The 17,514-nt window shown below is 42.6% G+C and overlaps 1 protein-coding gene across 5 annotated transcripts in view; it reads left to right on the top strand.

Moving 5' to 3' along the window:
• Window positions 1-16,726, top strand: part of LOC112215879 (ephrin type-B receptor 2) — a 67,319-nt gene extending 50,593 nt beyond the window's left edge. For 2 of the 5 annotated variants that reach the window (XM_024375330.2, XM_024375335.2), the window contains exons 5-15: window positions 196-531; window positions 1,689-1,813; window positions 1,926-2,088; window positions 2,273-2,446; window positions 3,098-3,241; window positions 3,817-4,064; window positions 6,269-6,484; window positions 7,283-7,432; window positions 12,627-12,820; window positions 13,283-13,438; window positions 13,899-16,726. In XM_024375330.2, coding sequence (XP_024231098.1) covers window positions 196-531; window positions 1,689-1,813; window positions 1,926-2,088; window positions 2,273-2,446; window positions 3,098-3,241; window positions 3,817-4,064; window positions 6,269-6,484; window positions 7,283-7,432; window positions 12,627-12,820; window positions 13,283-13,438; window positions 13,899-14,007 — 2,015 coding nt within the window. In that variant the 3' untranslated portion in view covers window positions 14,008-16,726. The remainder of the gene's footprint in view (window positions 1-195; window positions 532-1,688; window positions 1,814-1,925; window positions 2,089-2,272; window positions 2,447-3,097; window positions 3,242-3,816; window positions 4,065-6,268; window positions 6,485-7,282; window positions 7,433-12,626; window positions 12,821-13,282; window positions 13,439-13,898) is intronic. The other 3 variants (XM_024375331.2, XM_024375333.2, XM_024375332.2) reach the window with 3 other exon arrangements.
• Window positions 16,727-17,514: the final 788 nt, after the last annotated feature.

Here is a 17,514-nt window from a genome sequence, read left to right as displayed (position 1 = left end):
ACAGAGTTAACCAGTAGTCAACAACTCTGATCCTGGAGAGCTATAGTACAGGGTGTGGGTTGGGTTGAAATCAAACACTGCACCCCCTGTTGCTCCTCAGGACCAAGGTTGATGATGACCCGTGTCTGGAGTATAGACCTTATTATCAGTGACCCTCCCTAAACTCTTCCTCGTATCCCACCTCTTCCCTGACAGCCATCCCCTCTGCGCCCCAGAGTGTAATCTCCATTGTGAACGAGACATCCCTGAGGTTGGAGTGGAGCGCACCACGCGATGGCGGTGGCCGCGAGGACGTGGTCTACAACATCATCTGTAAGAGCTGTGGAGGGGGCCGGGGAGGCTGTACCCGCTGCGGGGACAACGTCCAGTTCGTCCCCCGCCAACTGGGACTGACCGAGACTAGGGTCCACATTAGTGACCTGCTGGCCCACACGCAGTACACCTTTGAGATCCAGGCAGTCAACGGGGTCTCCGACCAGAGCCCCTACTCGCCACAGTACTCGTCGGTCAAAATCACCACCAACCAGGCCGGTAAAGGAACCAATAGACACAGTCCTCTACAGCAATTAATTCACTCTTCTCCAACAGTACTGTGTTCAAGTGTGAAGTTCAGTGGAGAGAAATGGTCAGCAGTGTGTCCAGTCTGGCAAGGAGTGCCAAATGGAATATTACACCGAATAGGTTTAGATATTTTGATGGGCGAAACAATCCATCATCCGGGTGTTTTCCAAGGGCAAGATCTGCATAAGTACATATATACTTCAGTTGGTACAAACCATGTCTGTGTAAGGATGCTTAAGTAATATTTATGATGTCTGCATGAGATAGAGGATATTCCAGAATAATTCAGTGACAGAATGATTTGGCACCATTTTATTACTGTTGAGTAAGTTGCACTGCATTTTGGGCGCTTGGTATACAGTATTCAGACATGACATTCAATGGACTGGGTGTTAGGCAGTGTTGTTATTGGGGTCAGGCTATCAGTTGAAACTCTCTGCCCTTGACACTGTAGTCTTTTCTCCAGTGCAGTAGCTGTCAGTCCTAATTACTGTCTGGGCTGGGACTGTAAAATGACCAAACTCAGGTTCCCATGAACCCCAGTGTCTCTGGGGCTGCTGGGACCTGCAATTACAGACTGTAAGGAGAAGCACTAATATTACATAAACAGGCCCTCATTAAGCCCTCATTAACGAAATGCGTGTGTGTGTATGTGTGTGTGTGTATGTGTGTGGGTGTATGTGTGTGGGTGTATGTGTGTGGGTGTATGTGTGTGGGTGTATGTGTGTGGGTGCATGTGTGTGGGTGCATGTGTGCGTGTGCGTGCGCACATGCCTGTGTGTCTTTGCCTACTGAGTGAATATTTCACCCCTTTGAAAACAAATACAATATTACTATTACTATTTTCAGAGCATGGATGACTGGAATAGTACTTAATAAACCGCCTCCGATGTTCCTGGCTCTCAGTTCCTTCAGCACAGTACAGATGTCAGCCTTAGAGACAGGGTGCAGGACCAGGTACAGGCTGCTGCCTCATTAGTCTAGTTCTTGATTGGCAGTTGGGATTTTAAAGCTGTCTGCTCCCAAGTGTTGTGGTGTTGTCACTAACCTTAACCCTTCTATACCTGTCTATCTGAACCTGTATCTCTCTCTCTGTCTCTCTGTGTCTCGCTGTCTCTGTCTGTCAGCGCCATCGGCCGTGTCGATTATGCACCAGGTGAGCCGGACCCCCGACAGCATCACTCTCTCCTGGTCCCAACCTGACCAGCCCAACGGCCTCATACTAGACTATGAGCTGCAGTACTATGAAAAGGTAACGTCAGTTGACAGGTGTTACTACTGTATTACTGCTGTAATTGCTATTACTGTAAGCTTGGGGAGCATTCGGACAGTGAGCAGATCCAGTCTTACACTGTGTGTTCCAGAGCATGGCAGAATGGAACTCATCAGTGGTGCGCAGCCAGACCAACACAGCAGTCATCCGGGGCCTGAAGCCCGGCGCTATATACGTCTTCCAGGTGCGGGCTCGGACCGTGGCTGGATTCGGACGTTTCAGCGGAAAGATGTTCTTCCAGACCATGACTGAAGGTATACCGTTTGAACCAAACCTCGAACCAGCGAATAGTATTTTTTGTAATGTTTTTTTTCCCCTCAGACACTTTTGGTGCTCGCCCGCTAAACGGTATGGTCCCAAAAGTGCAACATTACAGAGTAGGCCAACCTAGTAGAAGGTAATAACCGGAATGGGGTTTATTTTGTTGTGTACTTGCAGAAGAGTACAAGTCCAGCTTTCAGGAGAAGCTCCCCCTCATCATTGGCTCCGCCGCTGCAGGCATGGTCTTCATCATCGCTGTCGTCGTATTCGTCATTGTCTGCAATCGAAGAAGCTCTGAGAGACCAGAATCTGAATTCACAGATAAGCTCCAGCACTACACCAGTGGCCACAGTGAGTAACATGTTTTTACAATTTTTGAATTATCTTTTTTTGAACTAGGATTCATTTAGATACATATATATATATATCCACCTTCCAACAGATAAACATCTATCTGTGGCAAATGTGTTGAATGGTGGAGTGAAACATTTGCTTTGGAATAATACTGTCATCCCGGAGACAGTGGGGCTGTAACGGTTAGATGTGGAATACTGGGAGTTCAGAGTTACTACTGTACCTAACTACCTGTAGCAGGTCTTAGCCCAGGCAAGGTTTTAGCTACTGTTGTATGCAGTCCCAATGCGTATCCCCATGATGTACAGTACCAGTCAAAAGTTTGGACACAGCTACTCATTCAAGGGTTTTTCTTCATTTTGACTATTTTCTACATTGTAGAATAAATGTGAAGACATCAAAACTATGAAATAACACATATGGAATCATGTATTAACCAAAAGAGTGTTAAACAAATCAAAATATATTTAATATTGAGATTCTTCAAAGTAGCCACCCTTTGCCTTGATGACAGCTTTGCACACTCTTGGCATTCTAGTAAAATAGTAAAAAATAAAGAAAAACCCTTGAATGAGTAGGTGTGTCCAAACCTTTGACTGGTACTGGATATTATGCATAGCCTCTGTTTTCTTTGTTTCTCCTTCCAAGTGTCTCCAGGAATGAAGATCTATATCGACCCATTCACTTATGAGGACCCCAACGAGGCAGTGAGGGAGTTTGCCAAAGAGATTGACACCTCCTGTGTCAAGATTGAGCAAGTCATTGGCGCAGGTAAAAAATCAACCGGTGAAGGTGAAAACCCTATATACATTACAATATATACGTTATAACACATTTAAAGCTTAGTCCTGGACTAAAAAGCATTCTCAATGGAGATTCTCCATTTAAATCACTTTTTAGTCCAGGACTTGACTTAATCTGTGTCTGGGAAACTGGCCCATAAAGTGTGATATTGATATACACGTGTGTATTAAACCCAATAATACATGTTGTAAGATTGTCTTACATTGAATATATCCAAGTTACAGACCCATATCATAGCACTTGGAAGTCTTATACAGATGTAGGATCTTAATTTGATCCAGTTTGCTACAGCAGGAAAATAATCCTGCAGCAACAAGAAATTTTAATTATTATGTGGATTATAATTAATGGACATTTTTGTAAAAAATAAATAAATGTTAGGGTAAATCAAGTCTAAAATGTTGAAGTGGAAATGACAAACTTTAGGAGCCTTGTTAAACCTTGAATACACTACAAGTTTGCACATTTCTGCAACAGGATGATCAAATTAAGATACGGCATCTGTAGGGATGTATCAGAGCCCTTTGCTGATGCCCAGTAAACCTGAACATATTATTGTTCAGGAGAGTTTGGGGAGGTGTGCAGTGGGAACCTGCGTCTCCCCGGAAAGAGAGAGATCCTGGTGGCCATCAAGACCCTGAAGGTGGGCTACACAGAGCGCCAGAGGCGGGACTTCCTATCTGAGGCGTCCATCATGGGCCAGTTTGACCACCCCAACATCATCCACTTGGAGGGCGTGGTCACCAAGAGTGCCCCAGTCATGATCATCACTGAGTTCATGGAGAATGGATCACTGGACTCCTTCCTCAGGGTCAGTAGGTCAATGGGCCTCTCAATACTCTGGAGAGATCTTTTCTCCTTTCTTTCCTTCTTCCAGACACTTCAGGTTCAAACACAGTAGGTTGCTTTCCCCTGTTTGTCTTTTTCAAATAAAAGGAAAGGTGACTAAGTTAGGAGTGGAGAACCTAAGGGCTGGATCTCTGCCTATTCTCCTGAGTGAATTTCGGAGATAATAAATATGACAGCATTTAAATTATACAGTGACCTTCAGAAAGTATTCATACCCCTTGACTTATTCCACATTTTGTTGTTATAGCCTGAATGCAAAATGTACTGTTTTTGTTTTTCTCATCTACAAAGAATACTCCAAAATGACAAAGTGAAAACATAATTTTAAGCAAATTTGTTGAAAATGAAATATATGTCATTCACATAAGTCTTCACACCTCTGAGTCAATACTTTGTATATGCACCTTTTGCGGCGATTACAGCTTTGAGTCGTCTTGGGTATCTCTGTATCAGCTTTGAGTCATCTTGGGTATCTCTGTATCAGCTTTGCACATCTGTATTTGGGGATTTACTTCCATTCTTTTTTGCAGATTCTCTCAAGCTCTGTTAGGTTGGATGGGAAGTGACGGTGAACAGCATTCTTCAAGTATTTTCAAAGATTTTCAATGGGTTTCAAGTCTGGGCTTTGGCTGGGCCACTCATTGACTTTCACATCCTTGTTCTGAAGCCTTTCCAGCGTTGCTTTGGCTGTATGCTTGGGGTCGTTGTCCTGTTGGAACATAACTCTTCGTCCCAGTCTAAGGTCATTTACACTCTGAAGCAGGTTCTCATCAAGGATTTGCCTGTATTTGACTCCATTCATTGTTCCTTCTATCCTTACCAGTCTCCCAGACCCTGCTGCTAAAAAGCATCCCCGTTGCTTCACGGAAGGGATGGTGTTAAACGGGTGATGAGCTATGTCTGGTTTTCTCCAGACATAGTGCTTTGCATTCAGGCCAAAGAGTAAAATGTTTGTTTCATCAGACCACAAAATATTTTGCCTTATGCTCTCACGTGCCTTTTTGCAAACTCCAGGTGTGGTGTCATATGTCTTTTTCTCAGGAGTGGCTTCCATCTGGCTGCACTCCCATAAAGCCTAAATTGGTTCAGTGCTATAGAGACTGTTGTCCTTCTGGCAGGTTCTCCCATCTCAGCCAAGGAACTCTGTAGTTCTGTCAGAGTGGTCATTGGGACCAAGGTCCTTCTTGCCCATTTGCTCAGTTTGGTCGCACGGACAGCTCTAGGCAGAGTCTGGGTAGTTTCCTATTTTTTCCATTTCCCAACAATGGAGACCACTGCGCTCTTGGAAACTTTCAACACTCTGTAAATTGTTTTATACCCTTCCCCAGGTATATGCCTCATCACAATTCTATCTCTGAGATCTACGGACAGTTTCTTGGATTTCATGGTATAGTTTCTGCTCTGACCTGTGCTGTCAACTGTGGGACAATATATAGACAGATGTGTTTCTTTCTAAATCATGTCCAAACAATTGAATTGGTCACAGGTGGAATCCAATCAAGTTGTAGTGACATCTCAAGGATGATTAGAGGGGTGTGAATACTTGTGTAAATGAGATATTTCTGCATTTAATTTTCTATAAATTTGCAAACATTTCTAAAAACACGTTTTCACTTTGTCATTATGGAGCATTGTGTGTAGATGGTGAGATATTTGTTTAAAATGTATTTTGAATTCAGGCTGTAACACAACAAAATGTGGAATAAGTCAAGTGGTACGACTACTTTCTGAAGGCACTGTATCACAGTAACCAGACAGTGGATAAATATCTCTTATCAACTACAGATTTTTCAACTACAACTATGTTTCTACATCAAGAACACAATGAATTCAAGAACACAGTGGCTGTCTCTCCTCTGCATCAACACTTTATAGCTTTCTTGTTTTTGATTCGCTGTAGTGGGTCCCTCCGGGCTGGGCCCAGGTGTGAGGTGTGTAGAGTTGGCTTAGTTAGATCAGGTGATCTCACAGATCCAGATGAGGATTAACCAGACGCTAAATTCTGTGCGGCTAACGACGCCTGGAAACTAATATGAGAACCAGCCTTTTTGAGAACATGTACCGTATGCCTGTGCACATTTCAGCGAGCATAACACATAACATAACAAACATAGCATAACATAGCACAGTAACATGTAGCAATATAACATGTCTGTATTTTTTTAGCAAAATGACGGGCAGTTCACAGTGATCCAACTGGTGGGCATGCTGCGTGGCATAGCAGCGGGCATGAAGTACCTGAATGACATGAACTACGTGCACCGGGACCTGGCTGCCCGCAACATTCTGGTCAATAGCAACCTGGTGTGTAAGGTGTCGGACTTTGGGCTCTCACGCTTTCTGGAGGATGACACATCAGATCCCACCTACACCAGCGCCCTGGTGAGTGTGGCTCTGTCCCAATATCCATACTTCCATACTGTGTAGTATGGAGCAATGTATTTTGGGCATGTTAGACCCCACAAACACCAGTGTCCTGGTGAGTATGGCTCTGTACCAATCATAGGAATAGATTATATTTCTATGGTTCCAATATACAGACTAGAATACCACTTATTATGAGGCAATGTATTGGGCGTGCATTGTAAGTGGTATGCTAGTATGGAAATGTATCAGGTTTAAGATTATACATACAGGATGCATGCGAAGTCTAAAGTGGGTTCTTCTTCTCGTCTTCGACCTTTCATCGCCACTGATTTCCAAGTATAGGACACAGGAAAGCAATATCACAGTTGCTTTAAGGGATACTTTGAGATTCTGGCAATGAAGGCCTTTATCTACTTCTCCAGAGTCAAATTAACTTGTGGATACCATTTTTATGTATCTGCATCCAGTATGAAGGAAGTTCACGCTAGTTAGCAACAATGGAGACCACAACAATAGTTGTTATTTAACCCCTTTTAACCAAAGAGCACCTTTTATTTACAAATACTTACTGTACCTACTGTACTGTGTTATCTAGCAGCACTTCTGTCCTCTTTTTTGTACTCCTTCTTATAGTTTTAAAAGAAATTGACAAGTTTAAGAAATATGGTGGAAACTGACATTAAGTCGCTCTGGAATTAGAGCTAAATTACTTGCACCAATCCAATACTTCTAAATGCATGAGGAGAGCGATTGAGTGCACAGTCCTGACAGAAGGGTAGAGAATTGGTACGCAACACTTGTCTGTCTTTCCAGGGAGGGAAGATCCCTATCCGATGGACTGCCCCGGAAGCCATCCAGTACAGGAAGTTCACCTCCTCCAGTGATGGGTGGAGCTACGGCATCGTCATGTGGGAGGTGATGTCATACGGAGAGAGGCCCTACTGGGACATGAGTAATCAAGATGTGAGTATCCAGGAGTCATCTCTCTCTTCTCTCTCTTCTCTCTCTTCTCTCTTCTCTCTTTTCTCTCTCTTCTCTCTCTTCTCTCTCTTCTCTCTCTTCTCTCTTCTCTCTCTTCTCTCTCCTCTCTCTCTCTTCTCTCTTCTCTCTCTTCTCTCTCTTCTCTCTCTTCTCTCTCTTCTCTCTTCTCTCTCTTCTCTCTTCTCTCTTCTCTCTCTTCTCTCTTCTCTCTCTCGACTTGACAGGATAACTTTGATTCACACTATTTGAGGGGAAACAAATTCTAGACCACTTTTACTCCACACACATAGTACAAAGCTCTCCCTCACCCTCCATTTGGCAAATCTGACCATAACTCTATCCTCCTGATTCCTGAGTACAAGCAAAAATTTAAACAGCACCAGTGACTCGGTCTATAAAAAAGTAGTCAGATGACGCAGATGCTAAACTACAGGACTGTTTTGCTAGCACAGACTGGAATATGTTCCGGGATTCTTCCGATGGCATTGAGGAGTACACCACATCAGTCACTGGCTGCATCAATAAGTGCATCGAGTTCGTCATCCCCACAGTGACTGTACATACTTACCCCAACCAGAAGCCATGGATTACAGACAATATTCGCACTGAGCTAAACGATAGAGCTGCCACTTTCAAGGAGCGGGACTCTAACCTGGAAGCTTACATGAAATCCCGCTATGCCCTCTAAGCATCAATACAGGACTAAGTTTGAATCGTACTACACCGGCTCTGACACTCGGATGTGGCAGGGTTTGCTACCAACCAGTAGCGCTCACGTCTGTAGCCATGAAATGCTTTGAAAAACTGGTCATGGCTCACATCAACACCATTATCCTAGAAACCCTAGACCCACTCCAATTTGCATACCGCACAAACAGATCCACAGATGATGCAATCTCTATTGCACTCCACACTGCCCTTTCCCACCTGGACAAAAGGAACACTTACGTGAGAATGCTATTCCTTAACAACAGCTCAGCGTTCAACACCATAGTGCCCTCGAAGCTCATCACTAAGCTAAGGACCCTGGGACGAAACACCTCGCTCTGCAACTGGATCCTGGACTTCCTGACAGGCCGCCCCAGGTGGTAAGGGTAGGTAACAACACATCTGCCACGCTAATCAACACGGGGGCCCCTTAGGGGTGCGTGCTCAGTCCCCTCCTGTACTCCCGGTTCACTCATAACTGCACTGCCAGGCACGACTCCAACACCATTATTAAGTTTGCTGATGACACAACAGTGGTAGGCCTGATCACCGACAACGATGAGAAAGTGTATAGGGAGGAGGTCAGAGACCTGACCTTGTGGTGCAAGGACAACAACCTCTCCCTCAGTGTGATCAAGACAATGGAGATGATTGTGGACTACAGGAAAGGGAGGACCAAGCATGCCCCCATTCTCATTGATGGGGCTGTAGTGGAGCAGGTTGAGAGTTCCTTGGCATCCACATCACCAACAAACTAACATGGTTCAAGCACACCAAGACAATCGTGACAAGGGCACAACAAAACCTATTCGCCCTCAGGAGCTTCCTGTCATCCAGGACCTCTATACCAGGCGGTGTCAGAGGAAGCCCCTAAAAATTGTCAAAGACTCCAACCACCCTAGTCATAGACTGTTCTCTCTGCTACTGCATGGCAAGCGGTACCGGAGTGCCAAGTCTAGGTCCAAGAGGTTTCTAATAATATGTTTATTTATTATTAAATCAAATAAAAAAGACAGTAATACTAACAATGACATTCATTGTACTGTTGAATGGGATGGCCAATTTAGAGGACAAAACAAAACTTAACTCAAACATACACAAAATAAAACAACATCCTATTAGGTGGTACATGTATAAGAAGACAGCATATAGTCATTACAAGCAGTGTAGTTAAGCCAAAAATAAATATTGAGTGGAGTACAGCACAGAGTAGCAGCAGATCGTCAACCCAGTTATGAAGCGGGACTAGACCATTTATCCAGTATCGGCTGCCATATTTTGTAAAACATTGGACTTCTATTGGAAGTATTGTATCGAATCTTTTCCATATGTATTACATTCCCTAAATCCCGTAACCACATTTCAAAGGTAGGTACAGTCTCCAGTTTCCAAAATTGCAATATGAGCCTTTTGGCTAATAGAGTACAAAGAGAGACAGCTTTCCCTTCCTGGTTATTCCCATCAACTGTACCAAACAGAGCGATTAATGGGTCTGGGGCTAGAACTCTATCAAAGGCTCTAGATAAGTAATCAAAAATGAGAGCCCAGTAAACATGTAACTTAGGACATGTCCAAAATAAGTGGGTCAACGTCCTCTCGTCCTGCTTGCACCTCTCACACAGTGGTGAGGTGTCCGGGAATATTTTATGCAGTTTTACTTTTGAGTAATATAACCTGTGTATCACCTTAAACTGTACAAGGTTGTGTCTGGCATTCACTGAACTGTGGTTTATATTCCTGAGAGCTTCTACCCGGTCCTCATCTGAGATTTCTGACCCAAGTTCCTGTTCCCAAGCCCTTTTAATGGTGTCTGTGGATACCTCTATGTGGGCCTGTAGCACATGATACAGTTTAGAGACCAACCCTTTTGAATGGGGTTTGACAAGGATCAAGCTATCTAATGTAGGACTATTTGGCTTCATGCCATACTGTGGGATATGTGTCCTTACGAAATTCCTGATTTGGAGGTATCTGAAAAAATGTGTTGTTGGCATGTTGAACTTTCCCTGTAAATGTTGAAATGAAGCTAACTGACCATCTATGTATAGATTACCAATTGTTGTGAGCCCCTTCACCCTCCACTGTGAAAACACCATATCATCCAATGCAGGGTGGAAAGCATGATTCAGGCAAATCGGGCTGACAATGTATACAGTGGGTATGTTAAGAAAATACCTCATCTGTTTCCAGATCCTAAGCATATGACTGGGTTAGAGTCATAAGTGGATTTTTCACATATGATGGGCTATTAACAAGTGCACGGAGTGAGGAACGTTGACAGGAGGCCTGCTCAATCAAAAGCCATGAAGGCATATCCTTCTGTCTCATCGCAGGTAAACTTTCCCTCCAGAAAGACACAATGTTCAGATTAGCAGCCCAATAATACAGTTTAAAGTGAGGAAGGTCAAAGCCCCCCTCTATCTTGTACTTGCATAAATGCTCCAATAGGTTTCTAAACAGCTTCTACCCCCAAGCCATAAGACTCCTGAACAGCTAATCAAATGGCTACCCAGACTATTTGCATTTCCCCCCCCTCCCCACACACACACACACACCCTGCTGCTGCTCTCTGTTATTATCTATGCATAGCCACTTTAATAACTCTATCTACATGTACATTATTACCTCAATTACTTATAGCCCCTCTATTGTTATTTACTGCTGCTCTTTAATTATTTATTATTCTTATCTCTTACTTTTTTAGGGATTTTCTTGGTTAAAGGGCTTGTAAGTAAGCATTTCTTTGTAAGGTCTACGACACCTGTTGTATTCAGCGCATGTGACAAATCAAATTTGATTTGATTTGCAATGTGTGTATGGTAGACTAGCAGCAGAACAAAGACATAAAGTGACCTCCAAAAGTATTGGGACAGTAAAACATTTTTGTTGTTGTTTTGGCTCTGTACTCAAGCAGTTTTATATTTGAACTGATACAAAGACAATGAAGTTAAACTGCAGACAGTCAGCTTTAATTTGAGGGTATTTTCATCCATTAATCAGTGAACCGTTTAGAAACTACAATACTTTTTGTACATAGTCTCGCCATTTTAGGGGACCAAAAGTATTTTGATAAATTCACTGATATGTGTATTAAAGTAGTAAAAAGGTATGTATTTGGTCCCGTATTCATAGCACCGAGTGACTACATCAAGTTTGTGACTACAGCTTTGTTGGATGCATTTTCCGTTTGTTTTGGTTGTGTTTTAGATTATTTTGAGCACAATAGAAATTAATGCTGTCTTTTTGGAGTCACTTTGATTGTAAATAAGAATAGAATATGTTTATGAACACATCTATATTAATGGGGATGCTACCATGATTACGGATAGTCCTGAATAAATTGTGAATAATGATGACTGAGGAAGTTGTAGACGCACAAATATATCACCTCCCCAAAAAAATGCAAACCTCCCCTGTTCTTGTAATGTCTTAGGCCTGTATTTCATCGTATTTATTTATGTAACTAGGCAACAAGTTTTTATTTACAATGACGGCCTACGCAGGCCAAACCCTCCCTTAACCCAGATGACGCTGAGCCAATTGTGCCCTATGGGACTCGCGATCACTGCCGGTTGTGGTACAGTACCAGGATCGAACCAGGGTCTGTAGTGACGCCTCTAGCACTGACACCTCTAGCCTTAGACCCCTGCACCACCCGGGAGTTATACATACTATATACATTTTATGGACACAGTCTATTTGACAATAGTTCTATTTGGTTTGTTTTTACTCCTGTCCTTCCTCTACCCTCAACTGCTCCTGTCTATCTCTCTTAACACCATCCATATTGGATTTTTATTTGCCATATATTTTTCAACTGTTAGCATGTCTTGGAGGTATGAAAGTTGTACGACTGTTACTGTCTCACGCATCATTATTCACGATTAATTCAGGGCTATCCGTAATCTATTCTTATTTACAATAAATGTGTCTCCAAAATGACAAAGTACATTATTTACCATTCATTTCTACTGGGTACAAATTAATCTGAAACACAACCAAAACAAACAGCAAATGCATCCAACCAATTTGTAAAGTCACAAGCTTGATATACTCATTGCGTGCTATGAATATGGGACCAAATATTTAACTATTTACGATGTTAATACACATATAAATGAATTTTACCCAATACTTTTGGATCCCTAAAATAGTCCCCTATGTACAAAAAGTACTGTTATTTCTAAACGGTTCCCCTGATCTAGATGAACATACCCTCATGTTAAAGCTGACAGTCTGCACTTCAAACTCATAGTTATTGTATCACTTCAAATATGTCGCAGTCCCAATACTTTTAGAGGGAGCGATCGAGACAGATACAGATAGAGACAGTCTCACTATACTTACTATACATTTGATTCAGGCACTATAAACCACACGGGGAGACCAAAAACAGGTCAAGGCCTCTTTGATTTCTAAATCATCATTTTTATTAATTTTCATATCAATCTGTGCCAATGCCCTGTAGGTGATCAATGCCATAGAACAGGACTACCGGTTGCCCCCGCCCATGGACTGCCCTAGTGCCCTGCACCAGCTCATGCTGGACTGCTGGCAGAAGGACCGCAACAATCGTCCCAAGTTCAGCCAGATTGTCAATAACCTGGACAAGATGATCCGCAACCCCAACAGTCTGAAGGCCACGACGCCGCTGTCATCAAGGTAAGGCATGTCAGTCATCTTAATTGGCGTCCATCCTTTCCTCATCTCCTTTCCTCAATGATGACCATTCATCTCAGAGGCCTATCCATCACTGTTTATTCATTTTCTCCTTGTCTTTTGAGGTCTCTTTGGGGTTCTCACTGGGTTATCATTGGTTTTTGGGGGGGCTTCTCACTGGGTTGTCATTCGGTTTGTTTGGGTTCTCACTGGGTTGTCATTTGGTTTGTTTGAGTTCTCACTGGGTTGTCATTTGGTTTGTTTGAGTTCTCACTGGGTTGTCATTGGGTTTGTTTGAGTTCTCACTGGGTTGTCATTCGGTTTGAGTTCTCACTGGGTTGTCATTCGGTTTGTTTGAGTTCTCACTGGGTTGTCATTCGGTTTGTTTGTATTCTCACTGGGTTGTCATTGGGTTTGTTTGGGTTCTCACTGGGTTGTTATTTGGCGTTCCTCTCCTGTTCCTAGTGTTCACCTACCTCTGCTGGACCGCAGCACACCTGACTTCTCCAGCTTCAGCACCGTGGATGAGTGGCTGGATGCCATCAAGATGGGCCAGTACAAGGAGAACTTTGCCAACGAGGAATTCACCAGCTTCGACGTGGTCTCCCAAATGACCATGGAGTAAGTGAACCTCGCCAGACTACTAAATGTGTCCTAGACTGTTCTAAATGTGTCCTGGACTGTGCTAAATGTGTCCTAGACTGTGCTAAATGTGTCCTAGACTGTGCTAAATGTGTCCTAGACTGTTCTAAATGTGTCCTGGACTGTGATAAATGTGTCCTAGACTATGCTAAATGCATCCATGAATGTGCTAAATGTGTCCTGGACTGTGCTAAATGTGTCCTGGACTGTGCTAAATGTGTCCTGGAGTGTACTAAATATGTCCTGGACTGTGCTAAATGTGTCCTGGACTGTGCTAAATGTGTCCTGGACTGTCCTAAATGTGTCCTGGTGGACTGTGCTAAATGTGTCCTGGTGGACTGTGCTAAATGTGTCCTGGAGTGTACTAAATATGTCCTGGACTGTGCTAAATGTGTCATAGACACAGTGTTGTGTCACTGACTGCTCTCTCTCTCCACAGGGACATCCTCCGAGTAGGGGTGACCCTAGTGGGCCACCAGAAGAAGATCCTTAACAGTGTCCAGTCTATGCGGGCCCAGATGAATCAGATCACCTCCGTTGAGGTCTGACCTCTGATGTCCAGATGGGGAGGGCACTGGACTGGACCGGACCTCCAGCCTGGTCTCCCTGTCAGACTGTGACCCCCATCCCCATCAGCCCCGCTTCTCTAGACCGCACTCCCATGAGTTCAGTCAACAGTCGGCAGCCTGTACTTTATGGTCAGTCTGCAGCCGTGCTCAGCGTGTCCACAACCACTGCCCCTCCTAGGTTCAGTCTGTCTCTAGCTGTGCTGAGTCTACGACTGTCCAGACTCTGTCCAGATTTTGTCCAGTCTCCAACTGCAGTCAGTCTCTGTTGATTGCACGGCTGCAGCCCCTCCTTGTTTTTGTAGTATGACATTGTTTACAGTCTTTTGGTTGGATATGATTTCTACTGGTCCCCAGACTAAAACTCATCAACAGACGGCCCTTTAAAAGGGCTATTAAGAGAAGGTTGGGACAAGACTTCATATAACTTTACTCACATCTTTCACAGTGAGATTCTGAGGGTATCAGTGACTTTAACAGTAGGACCAGTACTCTGAACGGAGCGTGTGATGTACTGGATAGTGAATAGGACAAGTGTCAGACTCCCATGCAGTTCCATAGACTTAATGGATGTGAAATGAAATGACTCATCTTCGGGAAGAGTCTGTCCCGTGAGAACAAACTTACCATCCTTGTGCATAATGCTCTCATTTGGCCATTTGAAAATTGTTGTGATTATATTACTGTTTGCTACCTACCTTCACTTCTGTTCTCTTGAGAAGAAAAAAAACTTTGAACACACATTACTTCCAACAGCCCAAATGAAGCATAATATAAAAGTACTGTACTGTGCATGTCATTGTCTCTTTCTCTTCTGGGAATCACAGGCTGCCATAGCCACTGAACCATATTGGCCATTTTCACTGTTTTGGAGTTCCGCTCTGTGCAGTCTTTGTTTCGGTGACTCAGTTGGTATTTGTTTTTTAAATATTTGTATGTGCACCTTAATAAAGAAGTAGGATGGGCACTTCCATAAATTCTTCCATTACAAAAGTGTTGTGTGCAAAGTTTAGATTTCACTTTCCCTTTGTCCTCCTCTATGTTTAAAGGATCTCGTGTGAATATATATTTTGTCTCTGTCATGAAAAAGCACTTGTCCTTCCATTTATGGTACATACAAAATGACTGCAATAGGTTATGCAGCCAGGTGTACCATACTGTACTTGCACAAAATGACAGCCTCTGAAGCTCCAACCAGGTGGGAAAGGATTCCAAAGGGAGCCTGCTGGTATTTAAAAGACTTCACGGAACACTGTTGTCGTTTGGTTTGTTTTTAAATGGGTTTTATAATGATATTTTGTGATTTGTTTTTCTATTGCTACCTATGACCACCTTCGATGGAGCTGTGAATTGTCACATGATCTGGGGTCGGTCATACACAGCGTTCGTATTGACATATGTATATGCCGTTGCCATTCATTTATCAAAAGTTTTGGACACGTGTTTATGATTCGTCACAGAGAAAAGTGGGGACTTTTTAAAGAAATGGATGAAAGGTCATTTCGTTTTTTTGTTTTTTTTTGTACTGAGAAATAGGGTATACCTCTTTTTCATATTGTGCCAGCACATATCACACGTTTACACATTTATACTCCATCCATAACATACTGTACTTGAGGTTCAGGGATTAGAAACACATTTTTAAAATTCAAATAAATAGACACTAGTCAAACCAGGATGACGCAACCCTCTGTTCCTTGAGTGCGATAGTGTTTGCATGCTTCCATTGTCTCCGCACTTCCTGGATAAATCACCATCAGTCATTCCATAGGTCATCTCTCATACGGTAGCATTTAATAGGTATGAATATGGTACTAATTAGGATACACCTCAATGAGAAACACTTGACCAACTACTGCTGGCAATGGAGTTATCAACGGTGTTATTAAAGTGTTATGCTGTTACTACCCAACCAACAAACTCTGCTGCCTCTGTGGGGGGGGGGGAGAAAGAGTCATTTCCAATTTCGATAAATAGGGGTATGTTCTTCTGCAGTTCTTCCCAGATATATTGTCCTCATCGTATTATTCTCTATCAATAGCAATGCACTATACAAGATCCGAATTTCTAAATTAAGGAAGACAAACCTACAAATATGATTTGTAACGACAACAAAAAAATCATAGAAAAACGTTTTTGCTGCTGTCAACAAATACACTCAGAGCTTGCCATCTCTGAGTGCGTGCCATTTGCAAACAAAAGAAACCAAAATGGACGCTTCTACTGTAACTCAATATAGCTGTGACCTCTATATGAGCACATTTACTTTTTTTTTGGTCATTTTAGTTGTTTAAAAATAACTCAAACACTGTACACTGTGCTAAGCTCATTCCCTCTGCTGGTCTCATGTTAAACCTGCACTATTACCATACCTCTATACCATTATAGTACCTTTTTCACCCTCTTTCACTTTTGTTCTCTGTCCTTTGGGTGTCCCTAAAGGCACATAGGGTCAGCCAACCCCCCTTCCAGTCCTAACCACTGTGATTGCATTGGGATGTTTCATTTTCTGTACAAATGTACATTGACTGTAACCCTGTGAATGATGTAACAATTTTAATTATTTGTAATATTGTTATTTGTCTATTTTATAAAAAGAAAAAAAAATAACAAAAGAAAAGAAAAGAAAACAACAATTACGACAACAAACTGGAAGCCGGTAGCAACTGTGTTCTATAAATAAAAAAAGGTTACATTCAAAGAACTTGTATTTTCTTAAAGCACCTTTTCCCTTTATCTTGCATTAAATATACATTTCCTCAACTGTAAACTAATGTAAAATAACAGCTACAATGTTGTGCAAACAAACACTTTGGAAAGCTGGTCCTTAGTCTGTAAAGAACACATTGAACAGAAGGGGGAAGTAGAGACCACTCTAGGGTTTTGTCAAACAATGTTACTTGTTTGTTTGTTTTTGCAAAGCTATTTTTCTGAGGGAATTGGTGAGCATTTTCCTGAAGTCTGTTTAGTCTTTTATCAGAACACAATATTATTGTAATTACATTTCCAAATGCAAGGCTAAGAACCCTTGATTTCAAGTTGTCCATGAACCGTTTTCTTTCACCCACTAGATCATTCTGGGGAAATGCGTGCTTTCTGAGAGAGGACTTTCATTCTTTACTATTGAATGTAAACAAACTGCTTGGAAATCTGGAAATATACGTACATCTGGCAGTGTAACAGATGTATCTGCAGTTTTTCTCTACTAGATTAGGGATTTCCTCATCTGAGGACACTGAAATACTCCTTTATTTCTGCCACATAAACTGGGTAAGTGTGTCGCATTTCTCAGAAGGCACATTATACTACATCCTCGAAAGCGCAAATGCACTGGTTAGGGTCCTACTGTGCACCATTTTTTTTTATCACACCACCAATCCTCAATATGCCCAGTGTCTGCCTGCCTGCCTGCCTGCCTGTCTAACTTTCCACAGTGGCACTCTCCCTATGGGCCCAAGCTTTCTGTCCTTGACAGTCACCCACTTCTGG

This window comes from Oncorhynchus tshawytscha, linkage group LG16, assembly GCF_018296145.1.
Source record: "Oncorhynchus tshawytscha isolate Ot180627B linkage group LG16, Otsh_v2.0, whole genome shotgun sequence".
Lineage (NCBI taxonomy): Eukaryota > Metazoa > Chordata > Actinopteri > Salmoniformes > Salmonidae > Oncorhynchus > Oncorhynchus tshawytscha.
The sequence above is the reverse complement of the archived record's forward strand: the minus strand, read 5'-3'. Positions and strand labels throughout refer to the sequence as shown.